The 25,909-nt window shown below is 36.6% G+C and overlaps 1 protein-coding gene across 2 annotated transcripts in view; it reads left to right on the top strand.

Moving 5' to 3' along the window:
• The window catches only part of MON2 (MON2 regulator of endosome-to-Golgi trafficking), a 111,681-nt gene that overhangs the window by 63,829 nt on the left and 21,943 nt on the right, over positions 1 to 25,909 (top strand). The window contains exons 26-31 of one of the 2 annotated variants that reach the window (XM_075551347.1): positions 6,016 to 6,644; positions 12,962 to 13,105; positions 13,724 to 13,741; positions 14,032 to 14,160; positions 20,350 to 20,540; positions 21,981 to 22,041. In XM_075551347.1, the coding sequence (XP_075407462.1) occupies positions 6,016 to 6,644; positions 12,962 to 13,105; positions 13,724 to 13,741; positions 14,032 to 14,160; positions 20,350 to 20,540; positions 21,981 to 22,041 (1,172 nt within the window). The remainder of the gene's footprint in view (positions 1 to 6,015; positions 6,645 to 12,961; positions 13,106 to 13,723; positions 13,742 to 14,031; positions 14,161 to 20,349; positions 20,541 to 21,980; positions 22,042 to 25,909) is intronic. The other variant, XM_075551348.1, reaches the window with a different exon arrangement.

Below are 25,909 nucleotides of genomic sequence, written 5' to 3'. Positions count from 1 at the left end.
CACAAATATTACGGCAATTGATTTCTGGAATTCCCAAGCAGTAATCTTGATAGTTTTTAATCAGAGGACACAGGCTGATCATGGGCTTATTAAAAAGTTTTAAGAAAACTGAAAGCTCTGTTGGTGACAGAAGCTGTGCCGAGGAGTGACTCCCATTAAAGTGATGGACCTGCTAAGTTTTTGGTGGGTGGCAAGGCGGTTCTACTGGTAAACTGTACTCCATCCACCCTGCAACTCAGTCTTGCCCCTTCACACTTTCCCCGCCCCCTGAACACAGAGAAATGTTGAAAAGGAACACGTATCGAGTCCCTCTAGGATGTTAAAACTGCTGTTTTAAAATAGTGTAAATTGAAAACCAATTCTTCCAAGAAAGGTTAGGAAGACGGAAACACCGCCTTCAGTAGCAGAGCGACCTAGATGGAGGATATGTCAAGAGCTAGAAGCTTCACATTTTTATATTTTTGTTTAATGCTTTTATGATTTTGTAGCAATACTTTTTACTTTCATACATATATGAGGGGCCTCTGAAAGTTCAGGGAGCCCTAGCAGCATAGTGGGTTGCTAACCACAAGGCCAGTAGTTTGAAACCACCCGTTGCTCTATGGGAGTAAGACGAGACTTTTCTACTGCAATAAAAACTTAGTCTTTGAAACCCACAGGAAGCCATTCTGCTTTGCCCTATAGGAGTGTTATGAGTCAGGGTTAACTTGATGGCAGTAAGTGTGAGTTTTGTTTTTTGTTTGTTTTAGTTTTGAGTCAGGGTTCGTAATGGAATTAAAAGATATCCATTGTTTGGGGAACTATTTTGAAGCTCCCCCTAAGGTAAAATTGCAAAAATGGCGACTGCTATGAAGGAGTGGAAAATTGTGAGATTATAATAGGTATTTGATCTAGCCAGAGAGGTCCAAATAGGCTACCTAGAGAAAGTTCATTTTGCTGAAGATCTGAAGTTTAAGGAAGAATTCACCAGGCAAGAGGATGCAGTGGAAAGATCATTCTGTTAGACTGGATAAAAGGAATTGGGGAAGATTCAGGGTGGGATATGAGAAGGGGAGAGCAGAGGGTAAGGAGCCCTAGGATGTGTGAATGTTTGGAATGAAGTGAATAGGGAAAGGCGTGATTACAGATAGAATTGGTGGGAGAGGGAGAGGCCAGACAATGCAAAACTTTGTAGATCGTGTTTAAAAGTTAGAATTTCATCCTAAGTAATGAAAAACTACGGAACAGTGTTTGTAGTGTGATGGAATCAGATGTGCATGTCTGAAGGCCACTTGGATAGTGTGTGTAGAATAGAATGGCATCAAAGAGATATGGATGATTTTTCTAATATATTTTAAAAGAGTGACAGGATATTGTTAGGAATCTGTTGCCCATAAAGGGCAGTGGCTCTCAATCAAGTTTGATTTGGGGACATTTTTGGTTGTCACAACTGTGGGAGACTGTATTAGCATTTGGTGGTTAGAAGCCAGTGCTGTGGCCGAGCATCCACCACATTACAGAACAGCCCCTCAGCACAGAACTGCCCAACTCAGAATGTCGATGGTGCTGAGGATGAGCCACCCGGATGTAGGTTTTCACAGCTTAGATTTTACATGTACTATTGGGGCAATGGATGTGAGCAGAGATAATTGTACATAGTTATGAGCATGCTGTACGTATTTTATGTTTAACTTTTTTAAGGCCTGTAGTGTGATATAATCAGCTATGCATATCCAAAGATCACTTTGTCTGGTATATGTAAATGTGTGCTAAAATATAAGCATATTTACTCCCTTCATAGGTATTTGAGTATGTTCTTAGGTACTTTTTTCTCACTTAACTTTCTTAAAAATTCAGTAATAGTAATTTATAGTATCTGATTCCTTTTGCACTTTGTAACTTAATGCATATATTTTAATTTTATCTATTTTTTCTCTTTATGTAACATTTACGTAGAATAAAACACAAATTTTAATTGTGCAGTCCCTAAATTTTAACAAATGGTAATCTTTTTAATTTTTTTCAACTTTTTATTGTGCCTTGGATGAAAGTTTACAGAGCAAATTTGTTTTCTGGCCCCCAAATGATGCTTGCTTTATTATTGCCATCCCCACAATATAGTAACTTTCCCCCTCAGTCCTCTCTGACTTCCCGATTTCCATTTGCCCCTTCCTGCCTTCTGAGCTTGGTTTTTGGCAGTTGCTGCCCTTTGGTCTCATGATTGATTTTCTGAGAGGTTTTGAGGGGACTGCAAAAGTTTGTAGGAAAATTCCACTGTCTTTTAATTCCATTTTCCACAAACTTTTCGAAGCCCCACATGTTCTCCCTGGTGCTGTTGCTCACTTTATAGTCCTGTCTGTTATCTGGCTGAAAGTTGATTCCTAAGGGTAAATTCTGTGCCAGGCTCGAAGGGTGTCTTAAATGACCACAGTCTTGGGACTTCCACTGGTCTCTATCAGACCAGAAAATCTGGCCTTTTCAGTTATTGGAATTTTGTTCTAATTTTTTTCCCCTCCTAGATCCAAAATCTGCTGCTGTGATCTTGATCAGAGCAGTATGTTAGTGGTAGTGGACACCATGTAGAGCTGGTCTGCCAGTGGTACATGTTGTGGTTCATGTGGTCCATTCGTTCTTTGGACTAGTTGTTTCTTTGAGTACTAGGATCTCGACACTCTGCTGTGCTCTTGACGTTGAGAGCCCAATAGTTGCTTTGTATATGGCCTCTCAAGCTTTTGAAGACCCTAGTTGTTCCTCACGACAGCAGGTCTCGAAAGTTCTTATCAATCATGGGATGCCAATTGATCTAGACGTCCCTCAATAAGTATCATTCTTAATACCAAAATTTAGTTTTTCTAGATGAAGATATAAGGCAAAATTCTTTTTGATAAAACTTTATAATGAAGTTAGAAAATAATTTTTATTATTGATTTTGGGAAATGGTTCAGATTTTTAATACTCTTAAAGGAAAGAGACTTCTTTCTAGACATAAAGTATGTTAATAAAGGAAATGCACAGTTTCCTACCCCTGCTACGGCATGGGATATTATAAGTCAGGTTAGTTTACCATCAATGAGATTAATTCACCATCCGGTTAGCAGGTATACTGATTCTTCTGACTTTTCAACAGAGATAGCAAATGAAACACTGTTTATTTAACTCTTTTAATAGTTTTGAAATGTAATTTGTTAAAACTCCAAACTCTGTTCATGTGAGTTATACCTTAGTTTTCTTAATAAAGAAAATATGGTTGGGCAAAGGTGGAATAATTGGGCAGGTGTTACCTAAGCAGGTAGAGTAGTACCTATTATTTTATGCCAGATTTACTTTCAGTTTCTTGTAGGCATTTGGGTTTATCTCTTAATTTTTAAAAAGAAAATGGAGAATTTTTGGCTAAACACACTTTTGAGATATACACACCTTAGAATAATCAACGAAGTGAGATCAAAAGGACAGAATTTACCCAAGGGAAAATCCCACAAGGGTTAGGAAAAGAGGAATAGATACAGAATACTCAGGGAGGAATTGGAGAGATGAATTTACATTGTGGGAATTGACAATCAGCGACGTGGAAGAAAAAGTATATGAATTGTTGAATGAAAAACTGATCTTCACCCAATTCGTAATAAAAATTTTCTAAAGAAAATTGTCATCTGTAGCCTTTGCAAACTGAAAGTCGTAAAGCTGTGCTTTTTAAAATATATTCCATAGAGTAGTTATGCTATCCTACTTTGGAAACTCTATTGTCCTGATTTTTCGTTGTTTTCTTCTTTGTCCTTTTTCCTTTTTAGAAAACATTAATCATTTTATTGGGGCTCTTACAAATCTTGTAACAATCCATCATTCAATAGTATTAAGCACACTTGTACATGTGTTGCCATAAGTATTTCCAAAACAATTTCTTTCTACTCGAGTCCTTGATATCATCTTTTTCCCCCTCCCTCCCTTCCCCACCTGCCCACCCTCGCGAATCCTTGATCAATTATATATTATTCTTATTATTTCGTGTCTTACACTGTCCATTGTCTCCCATCACCCACCTTTCTGTTATTCGTCCCCCTGCGGGGGGCGGGGGGGCGCTATAGAGCCAACCTTGTGATCGGTTCCCCCTCTCACCCCCCTCCCCCGCCCCTACTATTTCCCTACCCTCATCATATCGCTACTCCTACTACTGTTCCTGAGGGGTTTTTTTGTTTTTAAATCATTCTTTTGGGAGCTCTTATAGCTCTTACAGCATTCCGTATCAATTGTATCAAGCATATTTGTACATATATTGCCATAATTTCCAAAACATTTTCTACTTGATCCCTTGGTATAAACTCCTCTTTTTTACCCTCCCACCCTTGTGAATTCTTGATCAATTATATATTGCTTTTATTTCATATCTTACACTGTCGGTTGTCTCCCTTTACCCACATTTCTGTTATTTATCCCCTTCAGGGGACTATATATCCAACTTTGTGATGGTTTCTCCTTTTCTTCCCCTGCCCCGTCCTGGACCATCCCTCTACCCTCATGATATTGATACTCCCACAACTGTTCCTGAGGGTTTATCTGTCCTGAATGCCATGTGTTGAGAGCTCTTATCTGCACCAATGTGTGTTCTCCGGTCTAGCCAGATTTTTAAGGTAGAACTGGGTCATAGTAGTGATGGTGGGTCGGGGGAGGAAGCATTCAGGAACTAGAGGACTGATGTGTGATGGTCAGCGCTATACTGCACCTTGGTTGAATCATCCCTTCCTTATGACCCTTAGGTGGGGAGATATCTAATTATCTACAAATGGGCTTTGGGTCTCTACTTCAACTCCCCTCATTTGCATCGATATAGTTGTTTGCTTGCGATCTCTTGATACCTGATGCCTGATCCCATCGATGCTTCATGATCACACAGCTGGTGTCCTTCTTCCATGTGGGCCTATTTGCTTCCCTGCTTTTGCATTGGTTTCATGCGAGTATAAGGGTAATAGCCCATGCTAGTAACAAAGCCGTTAGATTTGACGGTTGTAAAAACAAGGTCATATTTGCTGTATTTAGTATGTTGTGGCAACGTACTATTCAATATACTGTCTCTATGGACAGTTACTACAACCTACTATATCTGTCCACAGAGATCTTCATTGTAAAGGTGTTTAGTTGATCACAGGATTAGGGCAGCAAATTGAATTTGTGAGTGAAAACCAACATGTATCACAGAATAGCTATTCAGTCCAGGGGTGTGCTGATGGTAGTCCAGGTTCAAATTCACACAAGGGACAGATTTAGATTCATTGTAAAAGTCACATTATTTTTTATAATGCATTTTCTTTTGGCAATTCACTAATGTTTATGGGCAAAACAATGTTTAAGAAAATTGTAAAATTACTTAAATATGAAAACCATAGTATAAAGTTAAGGTTTTAGGGCACATCGCATTTTATTTTATACATTTGACCCTAGATTCTTAAACTTAATTTGACTTTCCACCTCCTTTTCAGAAAAATTATTCAGCAACCCCTTCACAATTAGAAACGATAGTACTGTAGTCCATAATCCAGGTTAATGTGTACTTACCTTCCTTTGCAGCCCCCCTGAATTGTCCCAGCATCCTCCCAGGCATGGTGTCACCCACTTTGGGAAAGACTGATTAAGACCTATAAGACCCAAGTATCATACTGTATAACTTACAGCCTTTTACTAAACATGCTAAAGATAGAGAGGTCTAAGTAATCATTAATAAACGATGTTTATTTTTGTTTACCAAACAAAGAAGAAAAAGCCTGTAAGATTTTATTCTGTTCTCCTCAGAAGTAAAATTGTGTTTCTAAGACCCAGCATTTTGATACACTGACTTCTTTCTGAAGCTTTTTCCTCTCTTGTTTGATTTTTCCCTCCTGAATTTCTGAGTTGTAATTATTCTAATTCACAAAGTTAATATCTTAGCACATACACATATTTTTCTATTCTATGAGAATTTAGGTAGAAAAGTGAAACTGCTTTTATAGTAAGAGAAAGTCAGTCACTTTTATGGTGGTAATATTTTCCCCCTTCTTTCTAATACAGGAGATTTTTCAAAGGCGTGGGATGTTCTTCTTGATCACATACAGTCAGCAGCACTCAGCAAAAACAATGAAGTATCTCTAGCTGCTCTGAAAAGCTTCCAGGAAATTTTACAGATTGTATCTCCTGTCAGAGACTCAGAGAAGCCTGAGACCCCACCTGCAGTTAATGTACCTATGCCTGTCCTTATAGGGTCCATATCGGGCCCTGGGCTGAGCAGGCCGTTTGTAAGAACAGATTCCATTGGAGAAAGACTTGGAAGATACAGTAACGTAGAGCCACCCATAGTTAATGATGAACTTGAAGATTTGAATCTTTGGTGGGCTGCATGGAATAGCTGGTACAAAATTGGATCTGAAAGCACTAAGCCTCCTATTGCATTTGATAAACTAACATTCATTCCCAGCCAACCCTTTCTTACAGCCTTAGTTCAGATCTTTCCAGCTCTCTACCAACACATAAAAACTGGGTTCAACATGGATGACTTGCAGAAGTTGGGAGTCATACTGCATAGTGCTGTGTCTGTCCCAATCAGCTCAGATGCATCCCCTTTCATTCTTCCGTCTTACACTGAAGCAGTTTTGACGAGTTTACAGGAAGCTGTTCTTACCGCTTTAGATGTTCTCCAAAAGGTAATGCCATTTTCCTTGCTGCATTTCCTTGCAAACATTTCTCTGGAGATATATATAAACTTTGCTCTATGTGTTTTTGGGTAAATTCTGAACTATCGTGCATATCTTATACTTTGGGATAAATTCAGAATTATCAAGGTCCAGTTATCCTAAAAGCCTTTGACTTTCTGATAAATATACATCTCTTCATAAGAGCATAAGAGGACATAATATATAGAATAGCTTCAAAGTATTTTTATGAGTAAAAAGTAGTGTAATTATATATTTATTCAACTACATAAATTCAGCTCTGAAATTTTTGGAAGCTCGTATAAAAAGAGAGGTAGAATAAATTTATAAAAGCACTTTCCCATAGAAAAATTAAAGAGATGTATTTTTAGCTATTTGTTGTTGAAAAACAATGTATCAAAACAGACATACAGATCTAAAAATCATCGGATAATTCCAGATTAGCAATCAAAACCAAATCAAAATGAAAGTTTGTAGAATACCAAAGTGGTTGCAAAGTTCACAGCCACTAAAATGTTAAACAAAATATGTTAGCTGAATAGCCATTAATTCCAACAGAGTAACTGTGACACTCAAAAAGAATTAGAATGGAACTACTTTCCAATTAGCCATGGACTGTAAATCGTACTTTCTCATTAACTGATTGCATTATATCCAACTGGTTTGATGAAAACTTTCACACTAAAAATGGTGATACTCGTCCTGCACCAGTATCCCTTTAAGTTGCCTCTGAGGGAATTTAGCTGAACAATAAAGACTTCTTTGATCTCTTTAGCCCTAGTTGCATCGTATAGACCAGAGGTAGGGAATCTTTTTTGTGCCAAGGCCGGTTGGATATTATAGTATTCATAACCATACTGGTCAAAATTTAATTAACTTCCAATGCGATGGCTCGAGCTGTTGCTCTGTGGTGGGGCATGTGAGGGTAGCTTGTACTAAGGGTTTCATGGACCTTATACAGCCCAAGGTCCATACCTTCTCCGCCACCGCTAGTGAAAAGGGACAGACTGATTCTCCGAAAAACTCCTCTTGTTGCCATCAAGTCAGCTTGACTTATAGTGCCCCTACGGGGCAGAGTAGACTGCCCCTGAGGTTTGTAGGCTGTACATCTTCAGAGGAGCCGAAGGCCTCATTTTCCTCCACAGAACAGCCAGTGTCTGAATTGCAGACCTTCCAGTTAGCACCCAACCTGGGATCCATCCATTTTGCCACCAGGCCTCCTGAGGAGCAGCTAGCTAGCATTTAAAACTACTCATTGAATGTATTACTCTTCAATCATAGGTATTTTATGTTGTCTCTGATCCTCAATAGGTTTTTCTTCCTTTTATAAAACAGGGCTAAATTTCATGTTATGTTGTTGTTGTTGCTTTAAGTGCTAAATGAAATAACCCATATGAAAGATATGTATCTAAGAGTAGTACTTTGTAATCCCACAAAGTTATGCAAATAGCAAGAACTGTTACTGGTAACTTTTTCAGGGTCTCGCCTGTTTCCTGGGGCATAAATCAAGTCAGTAGGCTGAATGGCAGAGCTCTGGAGTTCTGGCTTTTGCTAGCTGCGGCTGCTCTCTCTTCAGTCTTTTGTGGCAGAGCCCCTCCGGAGCTCATTGGCTCCTTGAAACTCTCAGTCCCTGACCTTTAGAACTTCCTTGATGGTAATAGCTGTAATACTATATTTTGTTACTCGTTTTACCATTTCACTGTGAGCTCTAAGGACGGAGAACACTCCCCCCCTACATTACTAGGGTACAGAGTGGTTGAGTGCATGAACAATTTATAAACAAATGAAAATTATGTAGATTAATGTGATGTTCCCTAGAGCGGAGAGGAGCTACCAACTACCAAGCTAATTTTTAGAAAGGGTTCTTAGATAAAGTTTTAACAAATTTGATTATTATAAATTAGAAATATTAGAGAAAATACCTTCAGAAACACAACCATCCTCAAACCAAGTACTAGCAGTGTAGGGATGGATTTGCCCATTGGAGGATGTTTAAGGTTAGCAAAGGTAATTTCATTTTAGTTGTTGGCATATATGTAGAAATTCTAGATTGATTTTGTGTATGAAGCACAGATGGTGGATCATCAACACCCAACACTGCACAGCTTAGAATAATCACAGTGTCAGGCCCTCCTGGGACATTTAAGTGGGGCATTAATCCAGATTCGTGGATTATCCTGGATAATTCCCATTGCATCACCTATCTAAAAGTAGCTTCTTTCATTCTGTTTATTTTCTCCCTTTTTTCTTTTCCTTCTTTCCTCCCTTTCTCCCTTCGTCGTATTGTTTCTTCTTCCCTCTTCTCTCCTTTCCTTTTTGTCTTCTGTCTTTCTCGTTTTTCTCTTCCTCCCTTCCTTCTTTTGTCCTACCTTCGTTTCTTTTGCCTGTTCTTCCCCTCTCCTTTCCCCAGATATTTACCTATTTTTGTAGGCGAGGGAAGATCCTCAACCTTCTAGGTACAAGAACCAGAACATAATGTGCACCACTCACCTCCACCCAATTTGTACGTTATCCGTCTTTTGGCATTTTTATTGCTTGGACGGAGTATCTTAGAAGCCAAAGAATCACCAGCTTTTCTGTTGGTGTTGTTTTCAATTCGATAGATACCGTGAGTTTAGAGACACTGGTTTAGCTAAAATAGCTATTTGTATTTTTAGTGGTAGCATAGGGAGGAGTCTCGCCTGTCATCACTTAACTCTTTTCCTCTCAATTGGCCATACATTACTGCCTTAGAGGGAATTTAAAAATCATTTTTTCTCTCAGAAAGAAAAAGGCTGGTACTTGTGTTATGCCCATAATCTAGGACTCTTATTCAGATATTTGATTCTGGAGTTTACGTTCTTGTAGATAATAATCACCAAAAAGAAAACAACACATCCCTAAAAAAATTTTTTTGGTGGAATAAATCACGTAATCTTATTTTTTAAAGCTCTGCTTTAGCAGTAATACAAGTGGAATTGTTCATCTTGACTAGCATGAATTAGTTCCAAACTTTTTATAGCGCTGAAAACAATATATACCTTTGATCTGAAACTTAGGAAACTTTTATTGTTCATTATGTCAGTCACTGTCAATTTATGTCAGATATCATTTTACATTAATTTTCTCTGTACATTGGTTTATCACATATGTGCTTATTTTGCATGATTGCCACAAACCTTGAATATGGTTATGGTATAAAAGATCTTTAATACTATATTGCTTTTTTCATACTTACCTCTGTATATGTTCTATATGTATATATCTTAACAGAAAATTTAACATATTTAAATAGCAATAACTATGTTTATATTTCTCCACAGATAGGAAAAATGTACTTATTTACTTGGGACTTTATTCTTAAATTAATAAGCTGCCAAACATACCATTTTGATTAATATCTATTTCAAAAAAGGGCTTCTTTTTTATTCGTCCTCACTACCCTTACAGTTTAGATATCACAGTCATAATACGCTCTTTGATTCCCAAATCACTAGATCCCAAACAAATTAACTTACTGTATATATTCATGTGTAAGCCGGGTTTTTCAGCACATTTTTATGCAGTTTTTGTGGTAAAATTAGGTGCCACGGTTGATATTCGGGTCAGCTTATACTCGAGTATGTATGGTAGTTATATATGCTAATGGCTTTCTTTTCTTTGCCAAGATTTTGTGGCATGCATGGGCACCTGGAAATTTCATAATTTGCCTTCTACATATATTGTTCTCCAAGAAACTGCTTTTTGTCCTATTATTAAACTTCCTGAAGTCACATGGCCAGCTACCTTATCCTCCTCCATTACCAATGCTTCTGGGTTAATACTCCAGAAAATGGCATCGCATTCTGTGCATGTGTGCACTATAGCCCCGTATTATACTTCATATAGGCAAGGCTTTTGTTTGCTTGCTCTTCTTTGTGGTGAAAACATACACACTAAAACACTTAAGGGACAAGTTTTTAAAATACTTCTTTATTTTAGCTCCCTCATCTTTAAAATGAAAATAGAACAGGATGACATTTGTAAGATTCTTCCTGTTAGAGAGTCAGTGTTAGTGTTCATTTGCATCAACTCCCCTAGTAAGGATTTTCATACATGGCAGTCAATGAATGAATTATTGCTCAATGGGTTAATAAAAGAAACCTTGGAACCACTTCTTTAGTTAGGTATATAATTTCTTTATTACACACTTGTAGGAAGTATTGTCTAGATTATTGATTCTGAGACATTAATCTAAGTCATATCAGGTTCATACTCTAAATTTTTCTTATATACAAACTTCAGAGTACTAAAGGGAAACCAGAATTAACTGCTACTTAGCTGGAATTATTGTGAATAACATATGGGATCTGTACTATATATTTTAATATCCCAGAATTGATTTATACATCAATGCTAACAACACTATTAATAGCGATTTTTATTAAAGGAGTTTTAATAATCAAAATTATTATCCAGTGTTAAGATATTTTCAGAGAATATGATACTTCATTTTCTTCTTTTTTTAATTGTTTATTTTGGATCTTTTGATTCTTTTTTTTTTGTCGATTTTTTTTTTAAAAACATTTTATCAGGGACTCATACAACTCTTATCACAGTCCATACATATACATACATCAATTGTATACAGCACATCTGTACATTCTTTGCCCTAATCATTTTCTAAGATAGCTTCAAGTTTTGTCCCCTTTTCAAATTAACATTGAAAGATTCCACTGGGAGTAATCGCTAGTGTCTTTTTCACAGAGATAATGATTCATGTTTATTTACTTCTAAGGTAAAACCCTGCAAGTGATTAATAAAAATATAAAAAGTTATAAGAAGCAGTCAATAAAGAGAATTATTTTTTAGACTGTATTTAAAAAATAAAAAAACTTTTAAAGGATCTCCACTCACTAGTTCAGAGAATTTGTGAAATTGGTGTTGTCTTTGTTCTGCCTTTTTAAAAATCATATTAATTACATAAGCACTTTACTTAGTATTGCCTGTGTCTAAAGAGTTGCCATCTATATATGTATATTGCCTATATACAAAGAGTTACTTCTTTATATATTCATAGCGTTTTACTGAAAACTTCAATTATGCTTACATCTTCTTTGAGAAAAAATGAAATTGAACTATTATATGATAGGTTGAGCCATAAATAACATAAACATTGTGTTATTCTGGATAGACTAGAGAAACAAATCCATAAACACGCAAATGTGTATAAGAGAGAGTTTTATATAAGGGATAATTATACATTAAGAAAGCATCCCAACCCAGTCCATTCCAAACCCGTAAGTTCAATATTAGACCATATGTCCAATACCAATATATAAAGTCCCCTTCAGACTCACGAAACACATGCAATGATGCCAAGTGCGGGACAGTCACAGGCCAGTGAGTAGAAGGTCTTTGGATCCAGTGGTGTTGTAAGCATCTCAGCACTGGAAGGGGTCTCCACGTGGCTTCTCCAGCTTCAGGGCTGCACCAGGTTAGGTCCATGTGGCTTCTCTAGCTCCCAGGGTGTAGCGCTCTGTGTCTTGCCAGTAGAGCGTCTCCAAGGGAGTGAAGTAGTGAGAGAGAGAGATAGTGTCTCCTGCCTTCAAGAAGGAATACAGGAGTTTCCAGAATTCTGAAGAGAAGGCCATGCCCACACAGAGGCCTCATAGGCTATGATCCAATTGACAGACTGAACTCCACCCCTTTACCCATAATCCTCTCAGATTGACAACAGATTATGAAACTACCACAAACATAAATGTGTACATATATTTAAAAATAAATTCTAACATTTTTCAATGCTTTGAATTTTTGTTTAGTGTTTTCAAGGTACCCAATTGATTTCTCAAGTATAAAGTGATTGTGCTTTATATTTCATAAGCAATAATTACATTTTAGACATTTTATGAATAATAAATGCTTTTCTGATAAGTAATAAACATCTGTAACGAGCATGATTATTTTTTAAAGTCAGTCGATCAGTCATGGTGTAGAAATCAGCTTTCAGAAAACTAATATAATTTCAATAGGAGCCAGGATCATCTTGGTCATCGAAACATTTTGAACGGTCAAATGACTGTAGAAGTGAATGATCAGATTGAAGAATCTCAGGACTTCCTGAGACTTCTCTTTAAGTGCCTTCCATCTTTCCACACTTAAGTAATAAATCACAATTTTTATTGAAAAACATTTGTACTGGTTGACACATTTTAGCTGGTAACAATTTAAGTGGCTGTGGTGGTAAAATAGAACCCCTTTTGAGATTCTCTAGACAAATAAATCACAGAAGATAATTTAACGGAGCTTAGATTATGCATTCTAATGTTCACATCTTGCTTTTACAGGCCATCTGTGTAGGACCAGAAAACATGCAGATAATGTACCCAGCTATATTTGACCAGTTATTGGCATTTGTAGAATTTTCCTGCAAACCTCCACAGTATGGACAACTGGAAACAAAGCACATTGCAAATGCAAAATATAACCAGGTAATTGACTAGAAATTATATTTACTCATGACTTATAAATATATTAAATGGACTTTGATTATCCTACAAAATGAGGTTTTTCACTCACAATCTTCTGTACGTCTTTTAACAATGTAAGCTGAACAGAAACATTTGGAAGACCAGTTCTGTGCTCCTTTTCTTCCTCTTTATAACTTTCCTTTTTCCAAGTGGGTCTCCCAATAAGTTTGACCTTTGATGTTACTATACAACAAATTTTCTTGGAAAATATTGAATTCCTTTGTACCTCCTTCTTGGTTGTCCCATCCCACGGCTCAATGGATCTAAATCTCCCAATCTAAACTGATCTAAAATAGATGCCTGTAATGCAGAGTGAAGAACTCTTTCTATACAGAACAAGACATTATCTACTACTGGTGTGATACTGAGTTGGATATACATAAAATATTTTAATAACCATAGTGGCAAATTTAATTTTGTTTTGACGTAATAAAAAAGTAGATTTCTAAATGCATGCAACATTACTGATTTTGTTCAATCAACATAAAAATTTTAGTTTGACATGGTCCAAAAAGTAGTTTTAATATGTATTAACTTTTCTCATTCTATTTGTCTTGCAACACAATGGAATCACAATAGATCCAACTATTTGCACCGGTGAGTTAAATTTCCTAAAATTGTCCTAACCTATTGGCAACAAAAAAAATATATCTTTCCCAGTTCTTGATAGAATGTTCTATGTATTTCTTTGGATAACTTTAATGTTTTCCTGGATGAAAATTTATTTCATGGATTATATTTCTCCTTGAAAACTTTGCATGCAAAAAACACTGACCTCAAACCAAGGCCTGAATAAGACAAAGATGATATCTCTTTGAAAACAATATATTTTCATGATTAGTTCCCTTTGTCCACTTTTAACTCCATGTGAAAATATTACTTTCTAGGCGGAGTGGGTAGCCTTGAATTATGTACCATTTGCTGAAAGGTCTTTAGAAGTAGTTGTGGATTTATACCAAAAAACAGCCTGTCACAAAGCAGTGGTGAATGAGAAAGTCCTCCAGAATATTATTAAGGTATCTTTCCTATTTTCTGCATTTTCATTTTATGATATCAGTATTATTGAAATTATTTTTAGATCATCTAATGTTTGAATGAATGGAAGATCAAATTTATATTATTTATAGTGGCTTTTATGCAGTGTACGTGAGTTGTATTCATTAAACCATTTTTTTAAGTGTGAGGTGTGTGGGAGAGTGTATATTAATGAAAACTACTTAAAATAGTATGCCTTAAAAAAAGTATGCCTTGTATTTGTTACAATTTAAAAATTTTGTTTCTTGAGATAATACTTTTGAAACTCCAAAGTTAATGAGTGTTTGAGGAGATATTAATACCACTTAATTTAATTATTATGCATATTATCTTAATTAGGTTTGTTCTCTTTTTTTACTTATTTCATGATTCTTGTTCCTTTATTTTGAAGGACGATCCTAACCCTTGCTCCTCTTCTAGTACATCGATGTGCCTACTATTCTAAACAAATACGTTTCTCTCTGTATCCATCCATTGCTCTTTCCACTTTTCTTCATTGCTGATTCTTTCCTTTTCCTTTGAGCATCTTACTTTAGCCTGCAGAAGCGATGAAGCGTTTTATACTATAAGAACTAGTTAATCAACTTGCCATCCTTTTCTGCTTTTTTGTACTTTGAACCCCCTTTAAACAACTGTGGCCTTCTTCTAGCCACCAATCAAGCTCTTGCTGTGTTATGGAAACTGCTTCTCAAGGTTACCGAATAATACATCTACAAACCCTAAGTCCTTTTCTCATTCTGTAGCTTTCCTGCAGCATGCTACTGTCCTTGCCTTCTTAAAACTCTTTCTTCCCTTAATTTCCATGATACTTCTTTCTGACCTTTGCCACCACAAGCTGTCTCCTGCCTTGCTATGGAGCTTTCTTTTTCTCAATCATGTCTATAAAGTTGTTTTCTAAATGGGTAGGGGTTTGAAAATTAATATGAACATTTTATATTTAATAAATCAATGTAGGAAGCATAGAAAGGCAAATGAATATTAGCATACAGTATATTAAGAGATAGTGTAGACCACAGAATGGAGCTTTACAACCAAATGGACCTAGCTTACAATAATACACTGTATGATTTTGACAATACCACTTATAATTCTTGACTATTAAGAGAATGAAATAATACAGCATTAGTAGTGCTTGCCAGGTGGTCAATGCTAAATAAAATTCTCATTCTCCCCACAAAGAAATAACTCTCTCTGAATCCTGGGCAACATTGTCAGAGGTACTTGATAATGTCCTTGAAGAAAGAGTAAAGGCTTATTAGGTGAAAGAAGGAGAGGGGCATAAGATAAATTCATGTAAAAATGTGGTATACATATTTTCAAGAAAAAGTGAGAATTTTGATGTGCTGAGGGAGCAATACTTGGAGTAAGTCTGAACAGGTGAATGGGGTTCTTATCGCCTGTCATTGGCACATCACCCTTTGATGTTTTAATCATTTGAATGGCTTAACACTGAGGTGTGACTTGAATTAGTTTATATTTTTAGGCAAATTAAAATTCACCTTTGGACAATTAAATACTTTGTTCATACCACTTACTGTATTGTATCCTGTTTGTCTAGAAAAACTACCTTTTTTTAAAATTAGGAGATTTGTGGGAACCGGAATAGAATTTTCCAACTGAGCATAAATTTACTTATGATTCACTATGTGCCAAACCATGTATTAATTAGAAAGTTAAAAACTAGAGGACAGGCTTTAGGTTGGGCCAGTGGTTTGGCAGTTCACCAAATGCCAAATTTCTTTCTATTCTGCTTCCTAAGAGTTGGACTGCATCCTCTTTATCCTAGGTACCCAATAGGAAGGGGAGAGTATCATTCTGCCATATTGTTCTTCTGAACATTCTAAAAGTGACCTTAAGTGGACTAGCTCTGACTCTGTGCCTATTCTTGAACCAATGATTATCACCAGGGAATTGAAGTAGATGAAATTGAGTAGGTACATTGGCTTAATAAGCTAATCATATCCCCTTACCCTAATTCCTAAATTTAGTTGGAACCAGCTTTTTTCCAAAGTACATGGGTGGTGGAGGTAGAGGGAAAGGAAAAAGATAACTAGGTTCTGGATAGGTTGATTATTAGTGAAGGTCTGTCTCATGCTACAAACCGGTATCCACCATGAGAGTACTCTGTAATAATTTGTTTGGAATATGATAAAAGTTTTTACATTCATTCCATAACTGTGTGAAATGTGAACATCTCTTGTACTCTTTCTTTCCTAGACTCAAATTTTTATTTTAAAATGTTTAGTAAGAATTGTCTGACAGTTTACCTAAGTTATTTATTGTTAGTGCTCTGAGATGGCTCACTGATAATTTGGTCCAATTAGTCTTCCAGTTACCAGATAGAACTTGTCTAATCAAAGAAGTTCATCCTTAGTCACCAAATTAGTTCTTTTAAATATTAATAGCAGCTTGTTCTGAAACTTGATTAATTTAGAACTTGATTAGTTTTTATTTAAAAAACAAAAAACTTTAACATCTTAGTCATAGCTCAGATATTCTGCTGTACCCTCAATGGTCAAATATAAAGAAGCAATCTTCTTCATTTATCAATTATACTGAAATATGTAGAAAAGGAAAAGTACATCAAAATATACCAAATTCAGGGTTTGGGGGATAAAACTTAAAGACTTCAAAGGGATACTACTTTAGGCTGCTTAACTTTCGCCGAAACACTAAGTAAGGCTCCGTGGTGGTTCTAAGGATTTGGCTGCTAACGGAAGGCTAGCAGTTCAAGCTCACCAGCCATTCTAAGGGAGAAAGATGAGGCAATTTGTTTCCATAAAGATGTATTGCCTTGAACCAAGAAGGGGGCGTACCAGACCAGCAATGGGAGCAACACCAAAAGTACCTGAGGAATCCTGATTGTAGACTTATGACTGGGGCGGGGGTGGGGGGGAGCACATAGCAGCTCACCTAAACTGGTTGGGGATACTCACAAGGGGGCCACACTGAAAGTCTAATGGTGTACTTGGGCTGAGGGTGGTGAGGCACTAGACCGCTCCCTCCAAAACTGCAGGGAGAGCAATGGGGACTGTGGGAGGCATGCCTCTAGGTCACGAATGCTGTGGAATTAAAGGGTGTAGATGCTGTTAAGTAAGCGGGTCTTGGGATATGGAACCCTGAAAGAAAAAGGGGACTGGATTGATGGATTATAACAGGTCCGGCTTGCTCTTTTAACAGAAGTATACTCATGTACTCTGGGTCAGGGTAACAGGCTCAGAACTATTGGTGTGTTGTTTTTTTCTTTTTCTTTTGGTGTCTGTCTGTAAAAAATAGACAAAACTAGCAATCCCAAGGAGATAGTGAGGGTTGGGGGAGGGCGGGAGGAAGTGGGGGAAGGTGAACAGTGAGGCAATAACCACAGGGATTAGCAAGGGTTCTAAAATTGACAGTGAGGAGGGGGCAGCCTTCCTGGTGTGTTTGGTCAATTGATATGTATCCGAGAGGAATTACTGAGATGTGAACGATGAGTAAACATGATAGTGGAGCAAGAGGAAAGAAAAAGAGGCAAGAAGAAAGTAAAACTTACTACATATATAGGTATAAATATAGATATGTAAAGATATAAAGATAGGATATCTCTGTGTGTAAATACAACAAGGAATCAGATGGACTTTGGGTCTCTACTTAAATCTTACCTCAGTACAAGATCAGTTTGTTCTTATACTGAGGTAAGATTTGTTTGTTCTTGTACTGAAGTAAGTTTGGGACACTGTATAATACTCACCTTCCTGACATTGCTGAGGATAAAATGAGTGCATAAGCAAATGTGGTTAAGAAAGTTAATGGTGTCCAGCTATTAAAAGAGTTAGAGTCTGGGGTCTTAAAGGCTTGAAATTAAACTAACGCCCATCTAGCAGGGTAGCAACAAAGCCTACATGGTAGAAGCACACCAGCCTGTGTGATCATCAGATGTCGATGGGGATAGGTATCAGAAGTTCAAAAACAAGCAGTCAAATTGACGTGGAGCATGGACAAACCCACATGTAAAATAATTGGACAGTCCCTCACAGAAGGGCCACACAGAAAGGAAGATAAATCTAGGAAGCGGTATACCATTGATGAAACACATAACTATCTTCTAGTTCTTTAATACTTTCTCCCCTTACTATTATGGTCTTTGTTTTACCTCATTAATCTTGTTAGACCTGCATATGTTCATTTGTATAATTAAGAGCATTTGCTGCATGAAAGCCAAGATAGTCCTTCAGAAAGAGTAACAAGGGTAATGATTCCCTGAGGGTACAGGAAGGTGAGGGGGAAGTGATACCAATGATTACTGTCTAACTCCAATCGAGGGGAGCTAACAACAGAATTGTAAGTGAACAGATCCATTGTATGGTGTAAGATACCAGATAGAACTTGTATAACAATAATAATAAAGGTTCCTGGGAGGTGATAAAAGGGGAACTGATAACAAAGACTTCAAGAAGAAAGAAACTGTTTTGAAATTGATAGTGGTAGCAATTGTAAATTATACTTACTCCAACTGCATTATGGGTTGGTATAATATCTGTAGGAGTTCCCAATAAAATGATTAATTTTAAAAAAAGGTGGTTGAGAAAAAGATGTATCACGTTGGAAAATCTCTATGAGCAGTTCTACTCTGTCTGATAGGGTCTCTGAATCAGAATTAACTTTATAACAATGGCTTAGACATTAGTTCACGATCCCTGGTGGTGCAGTGTTTAATCAGTTGGCTGCTTAATCTATCCATTGGCAGTTAAACCCCACCAACCTCTCCTCTGAAGAGATCTAAGCATAAAGATTGTAGTATAGGAAATCTATTCTATTATGTTGGGTTACTGGGAATCAGAATTATATCAGTGACACAATAAGAACAAAACTTTAATGGGAAATTATAAGCAATGTTGAACTCTTTTTAAAATCATTTTATTGGAGGCTCTTACAACTCTTATTACAGTCCATACATAACATCCATGTGTCAAGCACATTTGTATATTTGTTGCCATCATCATTCTCAAAACATTTTCTTTCTACTTGAGCCCTTGGTGTCAGCTCCTTACTTTTCCCCTCCCTCCCCACCCTATCTCACTCATGAACCCTTGATAATTTATCAATTATTATTACTTTGTCATGTTTTACACTGTCCAACACCTCCCTTCACCCTCTTTTCTGTTATTCATCCCCCAGGGAGGGAGATATATATATGAAGGTCCTTGTGATTGGTTCCCCCTTTCTAGCCCACCTTCCCTCTACCCTCCTAGTATTGCCACTCTCACCACTAATCCTGAGGGATTCTGTCCTGGATTCCCTGTGTTTCCAGTTCCTATCTGCACCAGTGTGCATCCTCTGGTCTAGCTGGCATTGTAAGGTAGAATTGGGATCATGATAATGGGGGGGAGGAAGCATTAAAGAACTAGAGGGATATTTCATCATTGCTACACTGCACCCTGACTGGCTCGTCTCCTCCCCTCCACCCTTCTGTAAGAACATGTCCAGTTGCCCACAACTGGATTTTGGGTCATTCACAATGATATGATTTTTTGTTCTTTGATGCCTGATACCTGATCCATCGACACCTCGTGATCACACAGTCCGGTGCGCTTCTTCCATGTGTGCTTTGTTGCTCCTGAGCTAGATGGCCGCTTGTTTACCTTCAAGCCTTTAAGACTCCAGACGCTATATCTTTTGATAGCCGGGCACCATCAGCTTTCTTTACCACATTTGCTTATGCACCCAATACTGATCTCTTCTGAGTGAGAAAACCACATCCGCCAAATTTTCTGCTAGAAGAGCTAATGCAGAGTATTCTAATTCCCTAACACAAAGTTCAGGAAAGCAGCAACACTCTAAATTTCCTATTCTTACTCTAAATTTTTCTATTAGTGTTCTGATTTTTTATGATGATAAATATTATAGTCCTTTTTTATAAGATGAACCTAAGATCAAGATTTAAAAGTATCTTTTAAGGATACTTTTATCCTAAATATGTTATCTATTTCGTCCATAAATAAATAAATAAATAATTTGAGAACCAGATCTTAAGAATTATTTTTCTGGAAAACAACATACTTTTAAAAATGAAATATCTTTGCTTTGATTTTTCTTTCTATCTGATATATTTTTTAAGTAATTAAAATTGTGTGTGTGTTTTCTAATGATGTACTTATCTTAAGACCTCTTTTCTTTTTTGTTTCTGTCCACAGACTCTTTGGGTTCCTCTCAGTTTGAAATATTCCTGTCCTTCAGAAAGCACATGGAAGCTAGCAGTTACCTCTCTCCTCAAAGTTCTTTCTATTGGGCTACCTGTTGCCCGGCAGCATGCGTCTTCTGGAAAATTTGACCGTATGTGGCCAGAACTAGCCAACACTTTTGATGACTTTCTCTTTACTAAAAGGTCAGCTTATTCATTTAAACATCAGGAAAGCCTTTCAAGAAGTGTCTCATTACATCTGCAGTTGCTTTAAGAATCATGTTTATTTATTGCAAAATAATTGATTATTAAGATTGTTAGTTTGTATGAGGAGGCTTCAAAAAGTTTTTGGAAATTTTTTATTATTTTACTATCATTTTTAATATCTATAAACCCCTTTGCATAGAAAGTTATCTTTTAATTTTCCAAGCCCCCTGTTATACAAAGCAAAATTGGTTTGGGCATCCACTATGTACATTATTAGCCGTGGAAATGCATGCTCTTTAGAGTATTTCTGGTTGTGATCTAAGGTTTATATATAAGGCCATTTGAGCATATCAGAGTTAAAGGAATCATGACTTTAGTTTAATGAAAAATGTTTTAATCTGATGGCCATAGGACACTACAAGGAAGAAATGACTTTCTTAAAATCAGTATATTACCAGAATAAATAAGATCAGTGCTAATAATGATGAACCCTTCCAGATGTTTCTAAAGTGTGATTGTTTTAAAATGGAATTTTCAACCCCAATTAAATGATTAAAAATGGAATTTGCATTGCTTCATATTCAAAGATTAATATTATGATGTACGAATTATTCTCCCATTAAAATTTTTTAAGATATACAAAGATAACTGAAAAGAAAATTTGAATACTTTATCAATTTGAAAAATGGTATCTATAAATCTAAATGTATCTTTACATTTATAACAAAATAGAGAATATAGTCTCTAATATCAGTTAAGTAATCTAGATTCAAATTGTAGCCTGGCTATTTGCTTTCATTGTATTTTTGGGCATGTCATTCACCATTGTAAGCATAATTTTCTTCTTTATAAAGAACATGATAATAATACCATGTGAAATTTCATTAAGAACATCTGAGGTCATACAAGTGAATATTTAATGCAGTAGCTGGCTCTAATTTAAGCTGCTTTTATTTTCATTACCATTACCATTCTATTCTTGCTGTTTTTAGTAAATAGTTATAATAGCATTTCCTTGCTCATTCTTATTAAGAACTGTGGGGTTTGCAGTTCACCTATGTTCTCTCAAGACTGTTACCAAAGAAAGATTATTTGCTTTAGAAATCCTGAAGCATGATTTTAAATGTTTTGAACACCTTTTCAGATGTTATCCATCAATGCAGAGACCTTTGGTACATTGTACTTATGACACATGAGTGAGTAATGGGCAGTCTCTCGGTGAATGACCAAGTGTTTGTGACGATAAATTCATGGTTTTGATGAACATAATCTTTATAATAATGATGTTAACTTAAAATACTTTTGCTTTATTAAAAATTATCATATCCCAACTGAGTCGTAAAATGGACATTTTAATCATTTGAATACTATTTTCTGTTTGAATTTCCAAGGAATGCATTTTTACTTTAAAAAGAAACTGTTTTATTTGTTTTTTAGCATACCTCCAGATAATCTCTCTATTCAAGAGTTCCAAAGAAATGAAAGTATTGATGTTGAGGTGAGGAAATTATTTTAAACATTTTCTTGTGTCCATTTGAAAATTAAGTAGTAGGATGTTGAATACTGGAAAAATAAAGTAGTTGCAGATTGAAATTGAACATAAGAGTATTAATACAAAGATTGTTAGTATTATAAGGTGCCATCAATTAATTTCTGACTCATGCCGTTGCTCTGTATAATAGAACAAAACAGTACCTAGTCCTACACCATGCTCAAATCATTGCCATATTTGAGCCATGTTGGCAACTGCTGTGTCAGTCTGTTGTATTGAAGATCTTCCTCTTTTACCCTGAGGCTCGACCTTATCAAGCACCTGGTCATTTCAATGGAGATTAGTCTCTCTTGATAACATATTCAAAGTATGTAAGATGAAGTCTAAGGAACATTCTGGCTGTACTCTTCTAAGACATTTGTTTTTATTTTGTAAATTAGGTGGGTGGATTACATATCATTAGATCATCATTTTTGTAATCTATAACTTTAATAATTAATTGCATTTGTTTGTTCTTAATCTCATCTCTGATTTACTCACTATATTATATCTTTGGCAACACCATAATTCAAATATCATCAATTATCCTTCCTTAGTCATATAACCAACTTTTGCATGCATATTGGGGACATTAAAAACACCATGATTTCAGTCAGTCGTGCCCTAGTACGCAGAGTGACAACTTTACTCTTTGATAACACTTTAAAGGAGTCTTTTGCAATAGATTTGCTTAGTGCGATAATATTTGATTTCTGGACTGCTGCTTCCATGAGCATTAATTGTGAATCCAAATAAAATAAAATCCCTGACAGTTTCAGTCTTTTCTCTTTATCATGATGTTTCTTATTGGTTCATTTGTGAGGATTTTTATTTTCCTGATGTTGACATGTAATCCATATTGAAAGCTATAGTTTTTGCTTCATCATTAAGTGCTTTAAGTCCTCACTGCTTTTAGCTGCAGATCACGGATTGTTAATAAGGCTTCCTCTAGTCCTGATGCCTTGTTCTTCTTGTAGTCCCGCTTCTTGGATCATTTGCTTAGCATACAACTGAACATGGTAAAAGAAGACAAGCTTGATGCCATCTTTTCCTGATTGAAAGCCATACCATAGCTTCTTGCTCCAGTCTCTATGTAGGTTCCACCTGAGCACAATTAAGTGGTCTAGAATTCCCACTCATTGAAATGTTATCCATAATTTGTTATGATCCACACAATCAAGTGTGTCTGCATAGCCAATAAAACACTAGTAAAAAATATCTTTCTGATATTTACCGCTCTTTGCCAAAATCCTTAAGATGATATCAGCAATGATATCACTTCGTCACATCTTCTGAATCCAGCTTGAGTTTATGGCAGTTCCCTGTTGATGTACTGCTACAACTGTTTTTTAATTATCTTCAGAATTTAACTTGCATGTGCTATTAATGATATTGTTTCTTAATTTCTACTTTTGGTTAGCTTTCCTTTCTTGAAATGGGCACAAATAGGGATCTCTTATAGCCAGTTGGCCAAGTTTCTGTCTTCCAAATTTTTTGGCAGAAACAAATGAGTGCCTTCCAGCATGATATTGATTTGCTTAAACATTTCATTGGTTTGCTTAAACATTTCTTCTGCCTTTCTTTTTCAGTGTCTCATTTTCACATAGATATGAGGTGATTACAAATACGATGACTTGAATCAGGCAGGCACAACTTAGTTCTCAAAATAGCCTCCCTGTTTTTCAATACTTGTGTGGTAGTTAAAGAATCTGTTGTCAGTTTGAGACTTAAGAGTTAAGGGATGGAGTTTAGCCTGTCGATCAGGTTGCAGCTTAATGACCGTATTTGGAGGCGCTAAGGAGATAAATAGCTTGTTGGAGGCAGGACATCTACTCATTCCCCGTGAGACATGCTTGCTGACAAGACACATGATGCTATGCTAAGTGATAAAGGAGCCGCATGGAGACCCCTGCCAGCGCTGAGATGCTTTTACTGCCACTGGATCCACAAGACTTTCTACTCACTGGCATGTGATCTTCCTGTATTCGGCATCATTGCATGTGTTTCATGAGTCTGAAGAGGAATTTATAGATTGGTATGAGACATTTGAACTATTATCGGACTTACAGACTTTATCTGGACTGGGCTGGGATGTTTACTCAATATTCAATTGCTCTTGGATATAAAACTCTTTCTTATACACATATGAGTGTCTATGAATTTGTTTCTCTAGTCTTCCCAGGCTAACACAACTTGAAAGAGTTGTTGTGTGGCAGATTTGCCCAGTGCCATACATGTTTAATCTTTTGACTGATGTTTCCCTTAGCTAAAATAAGGTACTACACATTAGAAATAATCTATTTGACAAAAATAAACAGAGCTTTGCTTTCTCTGATGCAGTAGTACATTGACAGGAAACTGTCAGAAGTTCAGGCCAGATTCCAAAGAGGACTTGGAGTGAGGGATATCATTGTTAATGTCAGTTGGATCTTGGCGCAAAGCAGAGAACGCCGGGAACATGGTTTACTTGAGTTTCATTGACTATGAAAGGCAATCAACTGGTGGACCATAAAAAAACCTGGAAAACCTTGGGAATTCCAGAACACTTCATTGTGCTCATGAGGAAATTATACTTAGAGACAGTTGTGTGAACTGTATGTGAATACTGAATGATTTTAAATCAGGAAAGATGTGTGGTTGGGTAGTATCAATGTTTGTCTGCTGAGCACATTATCAGAGAACCGGATGATACAAAGAAGAGTGCGGCACAGGATTGGAGGAAGGCTTTTAACAGCTTGTGCTTGTAGATGACACAACCTTGCATCTTCAAAGGGAGAAGGACTTGAAACACTTGCTGATGAGGATAAGGATTGTAGCCTTCATTATGGATGGAAGGAAGACCAAAATCTGGACAACTGGACCAATCGGGAACAGCATGATTAATGGAGAAAAAATTGTCTTACTTGGATCCACAATCAATGCTCGTGGAAGCAGCAGCCAAGAGGTCAAACAATACATTGGATTGAGTAAATCTATTGCATAAGACCTCCTTAGAGTATTGAAAAGCACCTGACACAAGCCATGGTATTCTCCATTGCATCATATGTATGTGAGAGCTGGACATTGAATATGGAAACAGTGAAGACTAGATGCATTTGAACTGTAATGCTGGAGAAGAATATTGAAAGAACCATGGACTGCTAGAAGGACAGGCAGATCTGTATTGAAAGAAGTAAGGCCAGAGTGCATTTTAGAGACAATGATCGCAAGACCTCATCTTACGTATCATATACAGTTGTAGAGAAACCAAGTTTCCCAGCACATTGTTAATGCAGTTTTTGTGGTAAAGTTAGGTGCCTCGGCTGATATTCGGGCCAGCTTGTACTCGAGTAAATAGGGTACTTTGAACATATTGTGAGGAGAGATCAGTTTGTGCAGAAGGATATCGTGCTTGGTAAAGTGGAGGGATGGCATAAAAGAGGAAGGCCCTCAACGAGACGGATTGACGCCGGGGCTGCGTCAGTGGGCTCAGGCACAGGAACAATTGTGACGATGGCGCAGGACAGTTCAGTGTTTTCATCTGTTGTGCACAGAACCCTAACGCTTGCTAACAGTTGGAGCCGACTCGATGGCAACTAACAACAACAGCTTTCATTGATAGTTGAGACTTTGTGGTTATGAAAATGTGGTTTCTACCTTAATCTTATTTTGGATGTTTTCATATAACCTGGGTAATGTCATATACTGATGATTTTTCTTCAGGGCACTATTTACATTTATCATTTGGAATTACTTCATTTGTCAATGGTTGGATGATAAACCAACATAGTACTATTTTTAGTAAAGTTGCTAAAAGAGATGAGTTGAAAAAGACTGGTAATCCTTATATATATTA

Source organism: Tenrec ecaudatus, chromosome 6 (assembly GCF_050624435.1).
Source record: "Tenrec ecaudatus isolate mTenEca1 chromosome 6, mTenEca1.hap1, whole genome shotgun sequence".
NCBI classification, from domain to species: domain Eukaryota; kingdom Metazoa; phylum Chordata; class Mammalia; order Afrosoricida; family Tenrecidae; genus Tenrec; species Tenrec ecaudatus.
Note: the sequence above shows the minus strand (reverse complement) of the source record. Positions and strands in the feature narration are given on the sequence as shown.